General features: G+C 45.1%; 1 protein-coding gene and 1 long non-coding RNA gene across 36 annotated transcripts in view; one reads left to right on the top strand and one right to left on the bottom strand.

Annotated features, from left to right (window-relative positions):
* Nucleotides 1-20,379, bottom strand: part of LOC149985565 (uncharacterized) — a 191,236-nt gene that overhangs the window by 113,260 nt on the left and 57,597 nt on the right. The gene's annotated exons all lie outside the window — the stretch shown is intronic.
* The window catches only part of LOC110524680 (neuronal cell adhesion molecule), a 112,355-nt gene that overhangs the window by 85,454 nt on the left and 6,522 nt on the right, over nt 1-20,379 (top strand). For 4 of the 34 annotated variants that reach the window (XM_036979692.2, XM_036979679.2, XM_036979695.2 and 1 more), the window contains 25 exons: nt 90-195; nt 425-618; nt 1,750-1,872; nt 2,177-2,347; nt 4,580-4,636; nt 6,867-6,978; nt 7,776-7,960; nt 8,386-8,517; nt 8,737-8,880; nt 9,028-9,139; nt 9,326-9,492; nt 12,031-12,178; nt 12,420-12,544; nt 12,812-12,841; nt 13,447-13,548; nt 14,370-14,567; nt 14,679-14,749; nt 14,830-15,055; nt 15,416-15,531; nt 15,623-15,827; nt 15,988-16,110; nt 16,637-16,813; nt 18,415-18,477; nt 18,889-19,017; nt 19,822-19,980. In XM_036979692.2, coding sequence (XP_036835587.2) covers nt 90-195; nt 425-618; nt 1,750-1,872; nt 2,177-2,347; nt 4,580-4,636; nt 6,867-6,978; nt 7,776-7,960; nt 8,386-8,517; nt 8,737-8,880; nt 9,028-9,139; nt 9,326-9,492; nt 12,031-12,178; nt 12,420-12,544; nt 12,812-12,841; nt 13,447-13,548; nt 14,370-14,567; nt 14,679-14,749; nt 14,830-15,055; nt 15,416-15,531; nt 15,623-15,827; nt 15,988-16,110; nt 16,637-16,813; nt 18,415-18,477; nt 18,889-19,017; nt 19,822-19,980 — 3,375 coding nt within the window. Of the gene's footprint in view, nt 1-89; nt 196-424; nt 619-1,749; nt 1,873-2,176; nt 2,348-4,579; nt 4,637-6,866; nt 6,979-7,775; nt 7,961-8,385; nt 8,518-8,736; nt 8,881-9,027; nt 9,140-9,325; nt 9,493-12,030; nt 12,179-12,419; nt 12,545-12,811; nt 12,842-13,446; nt 13,549-14,369; nt 14,568-14,678; nt 14,750-14,829; nt 15,056-15,415; nt 15,532-15,622; nt 15,828-15,987; nt 16,111-16,636; nt 17,872-18,414; nt 18,478-18,888; nt 19,018-19,821; nt 19,981-20,379 lie in introns of those variants that run through there. The other 30 variants (XM_090233706.1, XM_036979709.2, XM_090233702.1 and 27 more) reach the window with 12 other exon arrangements.

Genomic DNA, 20,379 nt, shown 5'->3' with positions numbered 1-20,379 from the left:
GCTGTGTGCTTGATCAATAACAGTTGAAAACTTAGCTCTGCAGGAAGGGCAGGGATTGATATGACTGTGTCCCTCTGTGCTTGCCGTAGTGCCGCAGCCACCAACCATAACCCACCAGTCTCCCAAGGATTTCATCATCGACCCTCGGGAGAACATCGTCATCCACTGTGATGCCAAGGGGAAGCCGCATCCCAGGTACACACACACACACACACACACACACACATACGCATGTATACGTGCACACCCACACAAAGCCAGTTGTTGTACCGCTCGCACTTGTGTCAAATGACAGAGTAGTCGGCTAAATCCCGAACAGATATACTGCTTAGCCAATTTATTAGCTATATAAAATACTCTGTGCTACAATGACAGATAAAGGGATTTAGATGTTCACTTAACGTTGACATCAACCCACTTACAGCTTCTCGTGGACCAGGAACGGGACCCACTTTGACATTGACCAGGACCCCAAGGTCACAATGCGACCCCACTCTGGCACCCTGGTGGTGGACATCAGTGGAGAGAAGGTTGAGTCATATGAGGGGGTGTACCAGTGTACGGCCAGGAACGAACATGGGACTGCAGTATCAAACAATATCGTCATCAGACAGTCCAGTAAGCGTCTCTAAGATGTGTTATCGCTTTCACCTTTTCAACGTCATTTTCTGTCTGTCTCCCTCTCTCCCTCTCTCATTTTCTTCCCTCTCTCTCCAGCTCTCTCTTACTCTCTCTGGGCCTTTCACCATTCTGTCTCCGATATCTCACTCTATTCTCCACTGAGCTCATCTCTGATGTGTCTCTGATTTGTGACCCTTCAATCTTTCTTCTCTCTTTTCTTGACACAAATAAGATGTATTTTCCATCATCAATGCTCTCTTCATGGAAGGAAAAGGTAACATGTGGAAAGACAGCATGATAATAATGGTTACCTGGATACACCTATTTCACCTTTAGCTTGATGCGATTTAGTAGCTTGAACTCATTCCTTCCATGTAGCTAGAACTCATTCCTTCCATGTAGCTAGAACTCATTCCTTCCATGTAGCTAGAACTCATTCCTTCCATGTAGCTAGAACTCATTCCTTCCATGTAGCTAGAACTCATTCCTTCCATGTAGCTAGAACTCATTCCTTCCATGTAGCTAGAACTCATTACTTCCATGTAGCTAGAACTCATTCCTTCCATGTAGCTAGAACTTATTACTTCCATGTAGCTAGAACTCATTCCTTCTATGTAGATAGAACTCATTCCTTCCATGTAGCTAGAACGCATTCCTTCCATGTAGCTAGAACCCATTCCTTCCATGTAGCTAGAACGCATTCCTTCCATGTAGCTAGAACTCATTCCTTCCATGTAGCTAGAACGCATTCCTTCCATGTAGCTAGAACTCATTCCGTCCATGTAGCTTTAACTCACTACTTCCATGTAGCTTTAACTCACTACTTCCATGTAGCTAGAACTCATTCCTTCCATGTAGCTAGAACTCATTCCTTCCATGTAGCTAGAACTCATTCCTCCCACGTAGCTTGAACTCACTACTTCCATGTAGCCAGAACTCATTCCTTCCATGTATCTAGAACTCACTACTTCCATGTAGCTAGAACTCATTCATTCCATATAGCCAGAACTCCATGTCCCCTTATTCTCTCAGACCTTTTGGTGACATTCGATGACTAGAATCCACAGTTTTCCTCATGTGTATTTGGGCTATCTAACTTATGAGGTGTGTTCCTCTCCACCTCTTCAGGGTCCCCCTTGTGGTCGAAGGAAAGAAACGAGCCGATCATCGTTCAGGAGGGCGTGTCTCTGGTGCTACAGTGCCGGCCCCCTGCCGGCCTGCCCCCTCCCATCATCTTCTGGATGAACATCAGTAAGTTGCATGCTATTTGTTAGCTACGTACTGTACATAGAGAAGGAGAAATGCACACACCCAAGTTTCTGAATGGGGAAATCTTATATCTTCTGTCCTGTTTCTTTCTGGGTTCTTTGCTTGTAAATGATGAAATTAAATGAGATATTTTACTAAAGTCTCAAAATTGTTGCTCACCGACATTCCTCCTAATTGCCACTCTTGCCCAGTCTCCCAGAGACTGACTCAGATCATTGGGATATCCCAGGCCTTAAAACATGTCTCTCCCTTTTGACTTCAACACATCTCTCCTCTCCTCCCTTAGACTTCCAGAGGCTGCCTCAGAGCAGCCGTGTGTCCCAGGCGTTGAATGGAGACCTGTACTTCTCCAACGTCCTGAAGGAGGACTCGAGGAACGACTACATCTGTTACGCCCGCTTCCCCCACACGCAGACCATCCAGCAGAAACAACCCATCACCGTCACAGTGCTCAACCGTAAGTGTGTGCGTGTGCTCACGTGCGCACCAGTGAATGCGAGCATGTGTGTTTTCTTGCGTGTGGGTGTGAATGTGCTTGCGCCCTGAATGTGTGTGTCAGTTTGGGTTGGAGGGAAACTGTGTTTCCTATCTCTGATCCCAACCGCAGCGTCGCCAGTAGTAGTCTAGTGGTCATTATGATGAAAAGACACATGGTAAAATACCTTCTAGGTTATTCTCTGCGTTACGTGCAATGTAGCCCCACCACTAAGTTAACTGATTTTGTGAAGCCTCTGCTTTCATGACTGCACTGTATCGTGTACACTCTCAACAACAAAAGGCTTTCTCATACAGTTTACGATTTTACTACTGACTGATTGTCATGATGCCAAGTTGTCCAGGCCAGATTCACAGACAAGGTTTGATGACCAATATCTACAGTTGAAGTCAGAAGTTTGCATACACCTTAGCCAAACACATTTAAACTTTCTTTCTTTCTTTTCTTGTCTTTCACAATTCCTGACATATAATCCTAGTAAAAATTCCCTGTCTTAGGTCAGTTAGGATCACCACTTTATTTTAAGAATGTAAAATGTCAGAATAATAGTCGAGAGAATGATTTATTTCAGCTTTTATTTCTTTCATCACATTCCCAGTGGGTCAGAAGTTTACATACTCTCAATTAGTATTTGGTAGCATTGCCTTTAAATTGTTCAACTTGGGTCCAACGTTTCGGGTGGCCTTCCACAAGCTTCCCAAAATTAGTTGGGTGTTTTTTGGCCCATTCCTCGTGACAGAGCTGGTGTAACTGAGTCAGGTTTGTAGGCCTCCTTCCTCGCACACGCTTTTTCAGTTCTGCCCACAAATTTTCTATAGTATTGAGGTTAGGGCTTTGTGATGGCCACTCCAATACCCTGACGTTGTTGTCCTTAAGTAATTTTGCCACAACTTTGGAAGTATGCTTGGAGTCATTGTCCATGTGGAAGACCCATTTGCGACCAAGCTTTAACTTCCTGACTGAGATGTCTTGAGATGTTGCTTCAATATATCCACATAATTTTACTCCCTCATGATGCCATCTATTTTGTGAAGTGCACCAGTCCCTCCTGCAGCAAAGCACCCCCACAACATGATGCTGCCACCCCCGTGCTTCACGGTTGGGATGGTGTTCTTCGGCTTGCAAGTCTCACCATTTTTTCTCCAAACATAACAATGGTCATTATGGCCATCAGACTAGAGGACATTTTTCCAAAAAGTATGCTCTTTGTCCCCATGTGAAGTTGCAAACCGTAGTCAGGCTTTTTTTTATGGTGGTTTTGGAGCAGTGGCCTCTTCCTTGCTGAGCAGCCTTTCAGGTTAAGTCAACATAGGACTTGTTTTACTGTGGATATAGATACTTTTGTTCCTGTTTCCTCCAGCATCTTCACAAGGTCCTTTGCTTTTGTTCTGGGATTGATTTGCAATTTTTGCACCAAAGTACGTTCATCTCTAGGAGACAGAACGTGTCTCCTTCCTGAGCGGTATGATGGCTGCATGGTTCCATGGTGTTTATACTTGCGTACTATTGTTTGTACAGATGAACGTGGTACCTTCAGGCGTTTGGAAATTGCTCCCAAGGATGAACCAAACTTGTGGAGGTCTACAATTTTTTTTCTGAGGTCTTGGCTGATTTCTTTTGATTTTCCCATAATGTTAGGCAAAGAGGCACTGTGTTTGAAGGTAGGCCTTGAAATACATCCACAGGTACACCTCCAATTGACTCAAATGAAGTGAATTAGCCTATCAGAAGCTTCTAAAACCATGACATAATTTTCTGGAATTTTCCAAGCTGTTTAAAGGCACAGTCAACTTAGTGTATGTAAACTTCTGACCCACTGGAATTGTGATACAGTGAATTATAAGTGAAATAATTTGTCTAAAAACAATTGTTGGAAAAATGACTTGTGTCATGTACAAGGTAGATGTCCTAACCAACATGCCAAAACTATAGTTTTTCAACCACTCCACAAGACATTTGTGGAGTGGTCGAAAAACTCGTTTTAATAACTCCAACCTAAGTGTATGTAGACTTCCGACTTCAACTGTATACTTTTTATGTATGATCAGTATCCAGTATTTTGTTCCGTTCACACGGTTTGACTTTAGAATCAAGCATGTATGTTAATTTTGTCCATTCCCTTTACTGCTTTTTTTTTTTACATCACTCGATTTCAACATGTGGCATGTTTGATTATTTCCTGTTGTGTTACAGTGGATGCAATCAATGAGACTGTTGCTGCTTTGTACAATGAAACTGATTTTCTTAGTGGTGAGTTTTGGTACCCCCTAGTGGTCACCCTCCTCCCGTAGTAATCAACCAACTAGATACCGACCTCTAACATTACAGTAACCCTTTAACCTTTTCCCTAGTGATTTGTCCCTACGTTAGTAGGGAACCAATATTAGCAATCAAACACATAACTAGCGTTAACCCTTTACCCTAGTGATACCCTTTCCCGTAGTAGTAAACCAATACTAGAACTCACATTTTGTGAGAGACTACTTTCTTTTCGACAGCAACTATTTATTAGCACCATTCCAAATGCTGAACCATTGCATGATGGTTCTAACCTTTGCCATCCTCATACACACCATGGCCAAAAGTATGTGGACAGCCCTTCAAATTTGTGGATTCGGGCTGTTTCAGCCACACCCGTTGCTGACAGGTGTATACAATCGAGCGCACAGCCATGCAATCTCCATAGACAAACATTGACAGTAGAATGTCCCGTACTGAAATGCTCAGTGACTGTCAACATGGCACCGTCATTGGATGCCACCTTTCCGACAAGTCAGTTCGTCAAATTTCTGCCCTGCTAGAGCTGCCCCGGTCAACTGTAAGTGCTGTTATTGTCAAGTGGAAACATCTAGGAGCGACAACGGCTCAGCCGCTAAGTGGTAAGCCACACAAGCTCACAGAATGGGACCACCTAGTGCTGAAGCACGTAGCATGTAATAATCTTCTGTCCTCGGTTGCAATTCTCACAACCGAGTTCCAAACTGCCTCTGGAAGTAACGGCAGCACAAGATCTGTTTGTCGGGAGCTTCATGAAATGGGTTTCCATGGCACACAAGCCTAGGATAGCCATGCACAATGCTCTGGAGTCTGGAGCAGTGGAAACGCGTTCTCTGAAGGGATGAATCACACTTCACCGTCTGGTAGTCCGACAGATGAATCTGGGTTTGGCGGATGCCAGGAGAACGCTACCTGCCCCAATGCATAGGGCCAACTGTAAAGTTTGGTGGAGGAGGAATAATGGTCTAGGGCTGTTTTTCAAGGTTCGGGCTAGGCCCATTAGTTCCAGTGAAGGATAATTTTAACGCTACAGCATACAATTACATTTTAGACGATTCTGTGCTTTCAATTTTGTGGCAACAGTTTGGGGAAGGCTGTTTCTGTTTCTTGTGGCTGAATGGAAGCAAGTCCCCGCAGCAATGTTCCAACATCTAGTGGAAAGCCTTCCCAGAAGAGTGGAGACTGTTCAGCAGCAAACGGGGGACCAACTCCATATTAATGCCCATATGATTTAGGAATGAGATGTTCAACGAGCAGGTGTCCACATACCTTTGGTCACGTAGTGTATCTTGTAAATGGACAAATAACAATATATATTTTATTCAGTAGACTACTTTTAAAAAAAAAGCTTTCTCTCTATTATAGTAATGTATTGAATTAGAGCAAAGTAGATTGACAGCTTCCAAACTGTGAATGTTCCAACCACTACCAACACCACAGTTTGTTGTTCTATTATTTTACACCCAGCCGACCTAATTCTTTCCCCCCAATCCACTTTTAAAACGATCTTTCATTTCCTATCAGTTCATTTCTCATTGTTTGTAAAAGCATCACTTCCTGTGTGTCTGTCTGTCTGGTACCCTGAAGATACATGTCTTGTGAATAGATACAGTCAGTGATTTTGTCAGGAGGCCACATCCAAGCCAATTCGGAAAGAGTCGATTCTCAAAGTAATGCTTGCGATGCACCTCAATTAATGTCGACATGTATCATCATTGCCCCAATCACAAGCACCATTCGTTGAACGCATGAAATCATAACCACCAATAACCCTTTTGATTGTCCTCGACGTATTTGTTATCCTTATCTTACACTACTAGAAAGTAGTTTACTGTTATAACTGCATAGGAAAATACATGTTCTAGAACTGTATACCGCCTCTTAGTACCCCTCGACCAATGAGCACTTTCACAGTAAGTGATGAAGGCAAGGATTCAATCCAACACCTGCACGCAGCGATAGACTTTTAATTAAAGGCAATTTCGTGTATGCTTGCGGAGATCAGGTTCACTAAAAACCCTGCTCAAACAGGAATCACCTTTGAAAGTCAATTGCTGGGTTTTGAGTGTGTGAGCCCTGACCTGGTCCTCCACCGTGGCTCAGCACTGACTGTGGTAGAGGAACCATAGAAATAGAATAGATAGAACAGTAGAAGTCTTGTTGTGACCTACTGTGTCTCTGACCCCTCCCCCTGTGGCTGCAGATGGCTCGGCGGAGGAGAGGAGACCCACCTTCCTGATTCCGTCTGGCTCCAGCAGCTCCAAGATGGTGCTGAGAGGACAGGTCCTGGAGTTGGAGTGTATCGCTGAGGGACTGTAAGGACACAGTGTCAACGAGAAAATGTCCATTTTGTTTGACCTGTATTATGTTGTTTTATTTAAATACCTATACTATTAATGCATTATACCATTTTGTATGTGTGCTTATACACTGGCTGTACAAAACATGATGCTCTTTCCATGACATAGACTGACCTGGTGAATCCAGGTAAAAGCTACGGTCCCTTATTGATGTCACTTGTTAAATCCACTTCAATCAGTGGAGATGAATGGGAGGAGATAAGTAAAAGAAGGATCTTTAAGCCTCGAGACAGTTGAGACTTGGATTGGGTATGTGTGCCAGTCAGAGGGTGAATGGGCAAGACAAAAGATTTGACATGTCTTTGAACGGGGTTTATTGCTGTAGGTGCCAGGCGCACCGGTTTGTGTCAACAACTGCAACGCTGCTGGGTTTTTTCAGTTTCCTGTGTGTGTCAGGAATGGTCTACCACCCAAAGGGCATCCAGCCAACTTGACACAACTGTGGGAAGCATTGGAGTCAACATGGCCCAGCATCCCTGTGGAACGCTTTCGACACCTTGTAGAAAGGGAAAAGGGAAAGGGGGATACCTAGTCTGTTGTACTACTGAATGCGTTTCAACTGAAATGTCTTCAGCATTTAACCCCCTCTGAATCAGAGAGGTGCGGAAGACTGCCGTAATCGACATGCCCCGACATATTGAGGCTGTTCTGAAAGCAGAAGGAGGGGGGGGGGGAGAATTTCACTGGAAATTTCTTATGTGTTCTCCATCTGTCTCTTTCCCCTCCCACCCTCCCTCTCCTCCCCCCTCCAGACCCACTCCAGAGGTCTCATGGAGTAAGGTGAGCGGGGAGTTCCCTGCCAAGCGGACCTCCTTCCTGCACTTCCAGAAGACACTGCGCATTGTTGACGTGTCTGAGGCGGACGCCGGAGAGTACCGCTGCACCGCCCGCAACCGCCTGGCCTCCGTACACCACACCATCCGCGTCACCGTCAAAGGTTTGTCATGTGACTTAGCAGTTAGTGCCACTGACTGGCTGGCACGCGTGTAGCCTATAGCAAAGCGGCCACGGGTTAGAATTCAACCCACCGCTCTTGTGACTTGCGGTCGTCCTACTTTTCCTGTCTGCTTTTCACTATGCTGTTCAATAACACCACAAGACAACAGTCGGCGATGAGCAGGGCTGAAATCGGTCGGGAACGCACGGCTGACTTGGTCTACCTGCCTTCTGGGCTTCGATGCTGCCTATCTATCTCCTATATAGATGTTTAAATGGTGTTATCTGGAGCAGGGGATTCAGTCATTAACCGGTTGCCTGGCTTTCGATATTGTTCACTGTGCCATTGTTGCTGACCCTTTGTGACGTGAGGTAATCAATAGCCCGACCATCGGCTTGCCTTGTGCTCCCCTGTTCCCCTCCCAGCGGCCCCGTACTGGATCAGTACCCCCAGAAACCTGGTGCTGGCTCCCAGAGAGAGGGGTAATTTGATCTGCAGGGCCAGCGGTACCCCCAAACCCACCATCACCTGGGCCATGAACGGAATCCCCATAGAAAGTGAGTACTCAGTATTGATTGATTGATTCATTGATCGATTGATTGAGTGGCCTTGCCTATGTCTCGTACGGTGCCCTCACTGTGCACAGACACTAAAAGTATATTTCCCCAAATACTTGCGGTTAAGTCATTGTATGTGCCAATGTGACGTTCAGACAAGTGAATCATTTTGTAGGTTTATGACGACACGTTTGACACTTGTTTTTGATCCTTTGATAGATTCACCTAAGGACCCTAGTAGGAAGGTGGAGGGCGACACCATCATCTTCGAGGAAGTTCAGACTGGATCCAGCGCAGTCTATCAGTGCCACGCCTCCAATGAATATGGATATCTGCTGTCCAATGCCTTCGTCAACGTTCTCTGTGAGTCGGCACATACTTGAATTGAGAACGCAGGGCCCTTTTCTGCCTCTGCATCGGAGTGCATCATGATGTGATCGACACTGCATGAACTCAGTACTCAGTATTGTTGTGACGTGGTTTATCATGAAGCATTTGTTGTCTCCATAGCTGAAACACCCAGAGTCCTGACACCAGCGAACAAGGTCTACCAGGTGATCAGGAACAGCCGCGCCTTACTGGACTGTTCCTCCTTCGGCTCGCCCATCCCCAAAATAACATGGTGAGTTCATGGCCCATTTGAATTCTTAGGAGACGACATCCAGATTCTCCACCCTTCTCTCAACGTTTCCACTATTGTTAAATCCGTGATGAGGAAGGGGAGGGGGTGGGAGAAGGTTGGAAAATATTTGACGCAGTCAAATGTGTTCCCAGCTTAGAAGCTCATAGCCTGTGGTTCCCCTGTCAGGTTTAAGGACAGCAGGTCCAGCACCCTGGACGGGGACCCCTATGTGCTGCATGAGAACGGGACTCTGGAGATACACGTGGCCCAGGCCCTCAACAGTGGGAAGTACACTTGTGTGGCCAGGAACTCTCTGGGCATCTCTGAGAACCACGTCTATCTTGAGGTCAAAGGTGAGAGCCTGGGATGACCACAAAACACCCTGTCTCCTCTGTCTGTTTTTATGCCTTTGTTATTTAGCTTTTTTTGAAACAGACTTCCAAGAGTTGCTGAAAAATATTTGTCATACTTTGACATCATTCCTGAAGGACGGTTACAGTAAAGAATGTATAATAGCTGGACAAGCTTTGGTTCATCCTTTAGGGGCGAGTGGGGTAAGCTGAGCCCTGTTTTACATTCAGCATTACTCTGTCAAGGGAAATGTAGTATTCTTTCTAACATACAGTTAGTTGTAGCCGGAGGTTTACATGCACCTTAGCCGACTACATTTAAATTCAGTTTTTCCACAATTCCTGACATTTAATCAGAGTAAAAACTCCCTGTTTTAGGTCAGTTAGGATTACCACTTTATTTGAAGAATGTGAAATGTCAGAATAATAGTAGAGATAATGATTAATTTCAGCTTTTATTTGTGTATTTCATCACATTGCCAGTGGATCAGAAGTTTACATACACTCAATTAGTATTTGGTAGCATTGCCTTTAAATTGTTTAACGTGGGTCAAATGTTTCAGGTAGCCTTCCACAAGCTTCCCACAATAAGTTGGGTGGATTTTGGTGCTGGTGTAACTGAGTCAGGTTTGTAGGCCTCCTTGCTCGCACATGCTTTTTCAGTTCTGCCCACAAATTTTCTATGGGATTGACGTCAGGGCTTTGTGATTGCCACTCGAATATCTTTACTTTGTTGTCCTTAAGCCATTTTGCCACAACTTTGGAAGTATGCTTGGGGTCATTGTCCATTTGGAAGACCCATTTGCGACCAAGCTTTAACTTCCTGACTGATGTCTTGAGATGTTGCTTCAATCTATCCACATCATTTTCTTTCCTCATGATGTCATCTATTTTGTGAAGTGCAACAGTCCCTCCTGCAGCAAAGCACCCCCACAACATGATGCTGCCTCCCCTGTGATTCACGTTTGGAATGGTGTTCTTCGGCTTGCAAGCCTCACACTTTTTTCTCCAAACATAACGATGGTCATTATGGCCATCAGACCAGAGGACATTTTTCCAAAAAGTATGCTCTTTGTTCCCATGTGCAGTTGCAAACCATAGTCTGGCTTTTTTTATGGCGGTTTTGGTGAGCGGCCTTTCACGTTATGTCAATATAGGGCGTTTTACTGTGGATATTGATACTTTTGTACCTGTTTCCTCCAGCATCTTCACAAGGTCCTTTGCTGTTGTTCTGGGATTGATTTGCACTTTTCGCACCAAAGTACATTCATCTCTAGGAGACAGAACGTGTCTCCTTCCTGAGCAGTATGATGGCTGCGTGGTCCCATGGTGTTTATACTTGCGTACTATTGTTTGTACAGATGAACGTGGTACATTCAGGCATTTGTAAATTGCTCCAAAGGATGAACCAGACTTGTGGAGGTCACAATTCTTTTCTGAGGTCTTGGCTGATTTCTTTAGATTTTCCCATAATGTCAAGCAAAGAGGCACTGAGTTTGAAGGTAGGCCTTGAAATACATCCACAGGTACACCTCCAATTGACTCTTACGATGTCAATTAGCATATCAGAAGTTTCTAAAGCTATAACATAATTTTCTGGAATTTTCCAAGCTGTTCAAAGGCACAGTCAACTTGGTGTATGTAAACTTCTGACCCACTGGAATTGTGATACAGTGAATTATAAGTTAAATAATCTGTTTGTAAACCATTTTTGGATAAATTACTTGTGTCATGAACAAAGTAGATGTCTTAACCCACTTGCCAAAACTATAGATTGTTAACAAGACATTTTTGGAGATGTTGAAAAACTAGTTTTAATGTCTCCAACCTAAGTGTATGTAAATGTCCGACTTCAACTGTAGGTTATCTAAATATATTTTAGGATGTTGTGTTTCCCTGGAAATAATTAGAATTGATGTAAACATTTGTCCAAAAAAAGTGTTCTCTTGGTACAACTTAACCCGAGCATGGGGTAAATTGAGCCGCGGGACAGTGTAAGTTAAGACACCTACAAATGTCTGTACTGAATGAATATTACCACTATCTTTTTAAAACAATGTCTATCTTTTTTCCCAAACACAATTCAACACAGTCACAATCACTTTTTTGTCTTTTAATAATTTTAAGCATATTGGTTTAACTTACCCCAAAGCAAACATTTTGACGATATTAGCCCTCAGAGTTACAAGGATGCACTTACATGCTCGGTTTAGGACCTCGTATGGAAGCTTATAGAGACCCCAACTGATGTATTGAACAATCTTGAATATCTACTTTGGTTCAAATACAAGTATAATGAAACCTGAACACAATAAATTCACCTGACTTGGTGAAAATTTTTAAAAATTGGTCTTAACTTGCTTACCACTTTTTCCATGTGGTTTCTTGGTTGACATGAAATGATGACCTCTTCCTAACTATTTTGTCAAATGATTAATTTTGGTTTATGGTTTCCTAGAAACAAGGGAGGCTCAACTTACCCCTTTGACTGAACTCACTGCGCTCTCTGTTACTGAGTTTCCTGACCCCTTCTCCCCTCAGAGCCCACGCGTATCCTGAAGCAGCCGGAGTACAAGGTGGTGCAGAGGAACAGGAACGTGGTGTTTGAGTGTAAAGTAAAACACGACCCCTCCCTCATCCCTACCATGACCTGGGTCAAAGACAACGGAGAACTACCCGACGACGAGAGGTCAAACACACATTTTCCAACATAGAGCACCATGCAATTATATCTACAACAGTCAATCCTAGCTTCATATTATGTCTCCTCTTGTGACAGTATTTTAGTTGATCCGTTATTCCATCAAGGCTAATCATCCCGACTTCATACGCAAAACACACAAATCAACCCAAACAAAAGGGTTGTACACTAACTTAAGAGGCCATAAGAGGAGGCAATAAACTGACTGACATTGACTATGTCTTCCCAGGTTTGTGGTGGACTCTGACAGCCTGACCATAACAGACGTGACAGAGAATGACGCAGGAACCTACACCTGCATCATGATCACTACTCTGGACCAGGACTCTGCTAGCGCTGAGCTCACTGTTGTCGGTATGTTCACTCTCTCATACGAACAACCTCCACATGCTTTTGTGAATCCTTCCTTAAAGTACAAGTGTAACTGGGTGTTCTTCTTTACCTTCCTTGAAGTATAACATCATTTCTGTTAAAGAGTATGGGTTAGTGTTTTTGCGGAAAAGAACATGATTCTATCCTAAATGTGAAATAATACCCAGTGAGAGAGAAGGTGGTCTGTCTTATTGTACCACTAACCGCTGACCCCCCTACTTCACTCCTACCTGCCCTCCTACCTGGCAGAGGCAGCTCCTACTCCAGCTATAGTCTACGGTAAAGCAGCATCACACACAAGCGGGTGCTTAAGCTATGCTTCCACGCTTGTGTGTGTGTGGGGGGATCTGTCAGTCTGGTCTGCAAACTCAAGCATGCTCCGCTGCTCGCAGATGTGATCATCTATTCTGTTTGTTTGTAATGTCACCAGACCCTGGACTGATGGGCGGACGGAAGGGACTATCATTTTTGATTTAACCACCATGTTTCATGGCCTTTTTTTGGATTTCAGTCTTACTGTCGATGCGGTTTGCAGATTTTTGTTCTCCGGCGTATGTCCGAACGCTCATGCTGTTTTGCATGTGTTGAGTAGATACGTGACCAATGTGGTGCAATTCAAACTCCTAGGTTGTGAGTGTGAAGTAACTAGCAGTGCCTTTGAATGCTAAGATCATTTGACCTCCCTCTCCATCCCGTCACACAGTGGGGTCCTTCTGAAATGCGTCATCGTCTCCATCCATCCAGCCCGAGGGCGCATGCTGCTTTATCTTTATCCAAAATAATTGAGTCTTGGCGTTGCTGCTGTGCCATTAAAGTGCTATTCCAATGCACCGTTCTAAACCCAGTTGATTTATCTCGTCACGTCTTGTGTGTTTCTTCTCCAGAACAACCAGACCCTCCTACTGACCTGGAGCTGACAGACCAGAAGCCCAGGAGTGTCCAGCTCACCTGGATACCCGGAGACGAACACAACAGCCCTATTCACAGTATGTGTGTGCGTGTGTTCGTGTGTGTCTGTTAATGACCTTACTGGCCTACTCTCGGAAGCTCCCAGAAGCTCGAAGCTGACTGTATCTGTAACGGTTCTCTTTAGGTGAAGTAGAGGCGGACCAAAATGCAGCGTGGTGGTTACTCATGTTTTTAATAAAGACAGCTATACATGAATAGACTAAACAAAACAAGAAAAGTGAAAACCTAAACAGTCCTCTCTGGTGCAAACACAGAGACAGGAACAATCACCCACAAACACACAGTGAAACCCAGGCTACCTAAATATGGTTCCCAATCAGAGACAATGACTAACACCTGCCTCTGATTGAGAACCATATCAGGCCAGACATAGAAATAGACAAACAAGACATCCAACATAGAATGCCCACTCAGATCACACCCTGACCAACCAAAACATAGAAACATACAAAGCAAACTATGGTCAGGGTGTGACAGTATCGTTATTATCCTGAGAGTGTACTCTAGCTAGTTGAACTCAGTCTGTGTTTAATGAGGTTAGCACCACTCAGAGCACTTTCTAGTTATGTTTGCACAGCACTACCCCATGTCATATGTTTTCAACATTGGATTTCATGGGTTTTTAAAATGTGCAGGTTTGGGTATAGGGTCTTCCAGGATGTTCTCGTTAATTATCCGGTATATGAATGCGCTCAGAGAGCTTCGGCCTATTTGCATTTGATTGTTAACTCCGAAGACGGGAGTTGGCTGATAAATTCCAAATACAATCTAATGGTTGGAGTGTAAAATCATGGCTTGCATTCTCTGCAATCGCTCACCACTTTTCTACCCCCCCCAGTGTTTGTGATCCAATACTCAGACTCTCTCCACCACCATGGCCACTGGCACAACCTGACTGTGGTTCCGGGCACCAAGACCACGGCCCACCTTAAGCTGTCTCCTTATGTCCACTACACCTTCCGAGTCCTGGCCCTCAATGCCGTGGGCCTCTCCAACCCCTCCTTGCCCTCCCGCGTATACAAGACCAACCCTTCAGGTACAGACTGTAGGATTTACTTGCTTAATGTGGTTGATTGCGCAATGTGTTGACTTACAGTATGTAGATTTGTGCATACTGTTGATTTGGCATTTTGTTTCGTCCCATTAGCTCCAGATGAGAACCCCAGTGGAGTTGATGGCTTTGGAACGGAACACGACAACCTTGTGATCTCGTGGAAGGTAAGCATCATTGTGTATGTAAGGGCGATGGATTCAGTCATCACAATTTGGTTAAACACTTTCTCTCATCCTATCTGCAGCCAATGTCAGGTCACCAGGCCAACGGACCAGGCCTGCAGTATAAGGTGATGTGGAGACAGAAGGACGTGGACAAGGAGTGGACGTCAGTGACCGTGGCTAACGTCTCCAAGTTCATGGTCTCTGGCACGCCCACCTTCACACCCTACGAGGTCCAGGTTCAAGCCATCAACGACTACGGGATTGGACCTGAGCCTGCTGTGGTCACCGGGCACTCCGGGGAGGACTGTGAGGAACACACAACTCAACTTTGCATTTTAGGGAGACACTACGGGCCAGTTTTTTGAACACAGATTAAGCCTAGGATAGTCCTGGACTAAAAGCATGCTCTAAATAGATTTTTTTGTATTGCAAATGATTTTTAGTACATGGCTAGGCTTGATCCTGGTCTTGAAAACCGACCCATACAGTACTTGTTTGCGAGACTTGCCAGACTAAAAGTTGTCGAAAGAGACAACAAGTATCTCTCCCTTTAACCTGTACCGTGACTAGTTACTGTAACTAGACCAGTGGGTTTAATGAAGTTTCTCCATCGGGTCCTGCTCCCTGAAAACTGTGTTCCACTCCCTCTAACCTCTGCTTCCACAGTGCCGATGCAGGCACCAGACAATGTCCAGGTCCTCGTGTTGAACAGCAGTCTGGCTGAGGTGCACTGGGAGCCGGTCCCTCCTAAGACAGTACGGGGACGTCTTAAGGGATACAAGGTACACACACACACGCACGCACACACGCATGCACGCATACACAGCTCTGTATCATTCCCCATTGAAAGTATCTCATTCTGTGTCCTACCAGGTGTACTACTGGCGTGAGCGGAGTCTCCACAAACACAACCCCCACCATGTGGAGCAGCAAGTCCTGACCTTCAGTGGGAACAAGAGCCATGGCATGCTCCCAGGCCTGCAGCCCTACAGCCTCTACCTGTTCAACGTCAGGGTTTTCAACGGCAAGGGGGAGGGCCCCGCCAGCTCCAACCAGCAGTTCGAGACCCCTGAGGGAGGTAGGAGGAGCCAACATTCTATTCGTATAGAGGGTATCATGTCAAGTCCAATTCAGCTAGGGTTGATGGGTCTGTTTTCATGCTTTTATGCCGCATACGAATTGCCATTTGGGGACAATCAGCGTGCGGCTGTTGACTGTGTGCCTGTCATGCTCTACAGTCCCTGGGCGGCCATCTTTCCTGAGGATCACCAACCCTAACCTGGACTCTCTCACTCTGGAGTGGGGCCCTCCCTACGACCGCAACGGACGCCTCACCGGCTACACCCTCAAATATCAGACCGGTGAGCTTACGTAGCAATACTCTTCTACTTGTGTTTTGGCTGTAGGAGGGTTGGGTCAGGGATAACATAGTAGGCATCGAGAGCTAGTTTCCGCCAGAGCTTCGACGGGGGGAGCACCTCTACAGCTTAGCAGTGTCTTAGCCAGGGAGTACCTTTTCTACTTGTAGTTTGTGGTCCAGTCTGCTGTTCAGTATGCCCTCCTTTACATGTCTGGTTAGCACCGTATGTATTTGGTATTATTGCGAGGTGTATGTACCAAGGGGTTGAGCCTGTGATAGCTAGAAACTACATTGTTGAACAGACTGAGAACCACCCCGCAGCGCGATGGATAATCTGATGTCACTTCCATCCACCTCTCCACCCCCCCCACCTTTCGACCCGCATTATCTTGCTACACCTCTGCCCTTGCCCCCTCTTTCACCTTCCCATCCATCCATCCATCCACCTGCCCCTTCTCACTACACCTTTTCCCCCCCTTCCACCCATCTTGCTTACACCCCTGTCACATCCTCTTCCGCTCTTCCAGTCAATATCTCCGACGTCCTGGGTCCGGTGGAGGAGCTGGCCCTGCCAGCCAACGAGACCTCCGTCACGCTCCTTAACCTCAAGTACAGCACACGTTACAAGTTTTATTTCAATGCCAAAACAGGCCAGGGAGCAGGGCCTGTCGTTACAGAGGAAGCCGCAACGATCATGGACGAAGGTACGTGTTAACGCGTTGACGATGGTCACAACCTGAGCTGTAGTCAGTTTCTATCAATGCAAAACCCCATTCCTATGAGGGTTACCTGTCAACCATTTTGAATGCTTCAAGTCAACTCAGGAATGTCATCCCCCAACATCTAGATTGTGTTTTATACTTAAGCAATAAGGCCTGAGGGGGTGTGGTATAATGGCCAATATATCTAAGGGCTGTTCTTATGCACGATACAACGCGTCGTGCCTGGATACAGCCTTTAGCCGTGGTATATTGGCCATATACAGTACCACAAACCCCAAGGTTCCTTACTGCTATTATAAACTGGTTACCAACGTAATTAGGAGAGTGAAAATGTTTTGTCATACCCGTCGTATACGGCTTTCAGCCAATCAGCATCTGGGGCTTCGAACCGCCCAGTTTATAATTGTTTATAAAGCATGGTACTCTGTTTTGTACTGCAGGTCGTTTTTTTGTGGATGTACAAAATCATTTCACCGGTTAGCATGTGAAAATGTGTACAGAATCGTACCAAAGCATGATATCACCTCAGTGTAGTAGTTGTAATAACAATAGTGGATTGTGTCCCAGTTGCACTTTGTTAAACACAGTTGGCTCCTCCTCTACCCTTGTGCACCTTCTATACTGACATTAAAGCATGCTCAGTTGGACGTCTCAGAGACTCACTCACGGATACATCGAGGGACTTCAGGGGTCAGATCATCGGCCTCTGTGTCCTCTTTCTCCCCTTTTGTGTCCCTTTTCCCCTCTCAAAGTCCTAATGCGTCAGCCCTCTGTCGGTGTGGTTGTCAACGTGCACACCCCCTCATACTGATCTGGGCCTTCATTAACAAAGCATCTCTGAGAAGGAGGAAAATGAACATTCCACATGGGGAGATATTTGGGAAACTCATTGGGGTCACAAAATGTATAGATCGGTAGGTGCCACCGACAAGAGGGTGTTGACTAAAAAGAGGGAAGAGTACAAGATTGTGAATGTATACTTTCTGAATGTGTATGCATACAGCTGACGATCATCCTTGCTAATAAACACTTTAAACTTCCCTTTTGGTATCAATTCCTTATTGCAAAGAGGTTAAAATAGCATTTTTTCCCCCCCTTTTTAACAAGACAAAACAACCCCCCTCCAAAAAAAATGTGGTCGCTGTCCCAATACTTTTGGAGCTCACTGTAGCTGGATAAAGACATTCAAATATGATGTGATGCATCTTTGGCTGCTGCAACACCTTTTGCCACACAACAGACTCAAGACTCCTCAGAGTCTGATTTACTAACTGCGTAATGGAGACTTTACCTCTCCCCCTGCAACTGCTGATCTATGTCTATTTCTATGTCCGGCTGGTGCTGCCTGTCCCGTGCATGACGTTGTGCGTGTTTGAACCTTGCTTCAAACTGACCCCCCCCCCCCCTCAAACATGCTGATTGTCTGTTTGCACTCCCACTGCATGCCAATGGGCCCGTGTAACCTCACCGCCGATCTTTGCCCGCGTGGTTTGTGTTGCCTACCTCTGCCGGCGGCGTGCCTGTTGTGTGTCTTTGTCTGTGGTGTTGTGTGATGTTTCTTATTCCTCTCCATGTTGTTCCAGGGAACACCCAACCCTCACCTCCCGTAGCACGGTCTCCTCCGGCACACCTCCCATTCCACAAGGGTACAGCCGCTATAGACCTTGTCACATTCCCAGTCATGCTGTATAGTATATCTTATCATTGCTTCTCTTCTGATCGATGGTTCACAAGGGTCGATGTTATCATCCATATTGTATTATAGAATGTGTATTACAAATGTTTAGGCTTTAGCGTTTTCATTTGATTGAAAGGCTCATAAACAACAGTGCAACTGTAAAGGTTATTGATCGACCCTGAGAGTAATTGAAGTTGGAATGGAAAATCGAAATCTGTCTCGCTTTGTTTTGGATCTACAGACGTATGTTGCGATATGGACGGATGTCAATATTTGAATCACAAGCTATTATTCTGCTATCGGCGAGTGCATCATCTGAAGGTGAATAGACTCCTGATTTTGTTGAAGCTTCATTGCTGTCTTCTTCTCTTGTGCTCAGTGCATCCAGCGGCTCCGGCATTCGGGAACGTTAGCTCTTCCGTGGGAGAGGACGGAACGCTGATCAGTTGGGAATACTGGGGAGTGGAAAAAAACGTTTATGTAGAATATATAGTAGAGAACGATAACAGTAAGACATATCCCTCTATCACGTATACTTCAACGTATAGGTGGCAAGAGACTTCTACTCAATGACTGGCTGTTGCAGGTGTAAAAAATAAAAAAAAGATAAAAACTGATTTCTCTGATTGGATAATAAAAATATCCTCCGTGTGATTGGCCGGAATACAGAATATTGCTTTAAACAGTTGGCACAAACCTATTCAAATTGTTCATAGTCAAAAGCGGTATAGACAGTCTCAAATAATATTTAATGCTCAATGTCGATTGGACTCTTAATTAGCTTTAGTTGTTTTTATTGACCAGCAGTGAGGGTTTAAAAAACCCCACAGTGTGTGTAGTATGGCTCTCTCACACCTATACCTTGAAAACAATCAGAAAGTGAATTCGCATGATGTGTCATTCCTATCAAGTCAATCCCGATAATGTAGTTTCAGACGCTTTTCAGTTCCCTATTCAGAGTCACATTGTCACATTTAGTCTAGTAACCCAGTTCACTGAGACACATCCCACAAATGTTTGTAATCACCGTACTTCATTCGTAGAACACCATGAAATAACATAATACAAATGTACAGATGTAGTAATATCTAACATAGATGCCATATGTGATGCTATATACTGTATATTACTTCACCTCTGCCTATAGCATTTCAATAGATACACAAGTAAAAACCATCTCTGCATGAACACCAACAGCCCATTCCAACTTATCAGTGTACGGTGTACATATTAGGACATGAACACTTCTCGGCTGGCTGCAATGGATGTCCTAATATGTACACCGTACATCTTTCGTCCTGCAACTCTCTAGGTGAAGAGGAGTGGCAGAAAGAGTATGTAAATGGCTCTCGGGTCTATGTGCTGAAGGGCTTAAAGGAGGGCCTGTCCTATAGGGTGCGAGTGGTCGCCAAGGGCCACAACGGCCAAGCGGTGCTCCACCAATCAGAAGAGCTTTTGGTGATGATTCCAGGTGAGGCAGCACGCGGTTGGCCGGTCACCGCCCGGCCTCGCTTTGCCTCGCCCTGTGTTGTGTTGTAGAGAAACGTGTGTGTGTGTGTGCGGTAGCTTTGCTATTCTTCACCACCTCAAGAAACCTGTTTCGGTGCCTGTGGAATACAGCGTTGCTGATCAACAGTGTATCTGTTGTCGTAGTTTCTCTTTTGGAAACATACTGTAGGCATGTTCAGTAGAGTTTCCTGACCTGCATGATGTTGTCCTGTACGCATATTTGTGTTGAAGTTAGGAACACCGTCTTGTTTCTGGAGAGACGTGCAGTCAGACCGTCCTCATATCGACGACGGCTACCATTCACATGATATAGAAGATTGATGTGTAGCTGTCTAATAATCCACCTAATTCTCTCTCCTGC

This window comes from Oncorhynchus mykiss, chromosome 1 (genome assembly GCF_057628025.1).
Source record: "Oncorhynchus mykiss isolate SJ-2025 chromosome 1, ASM5762802v1, whole genome shotgun sequence".
NCBI classification, from domain to species: domain Eukaryota; kingdom Metazoa; phylum Chordata; class Actinopteri; order Salmoniformes; family Salmonidae; genus Oncorhynchus; species Oncorhynchus mykiss.
This window is presented reverse-complemented; position numbering and strand designations above follow the sequence as displayed.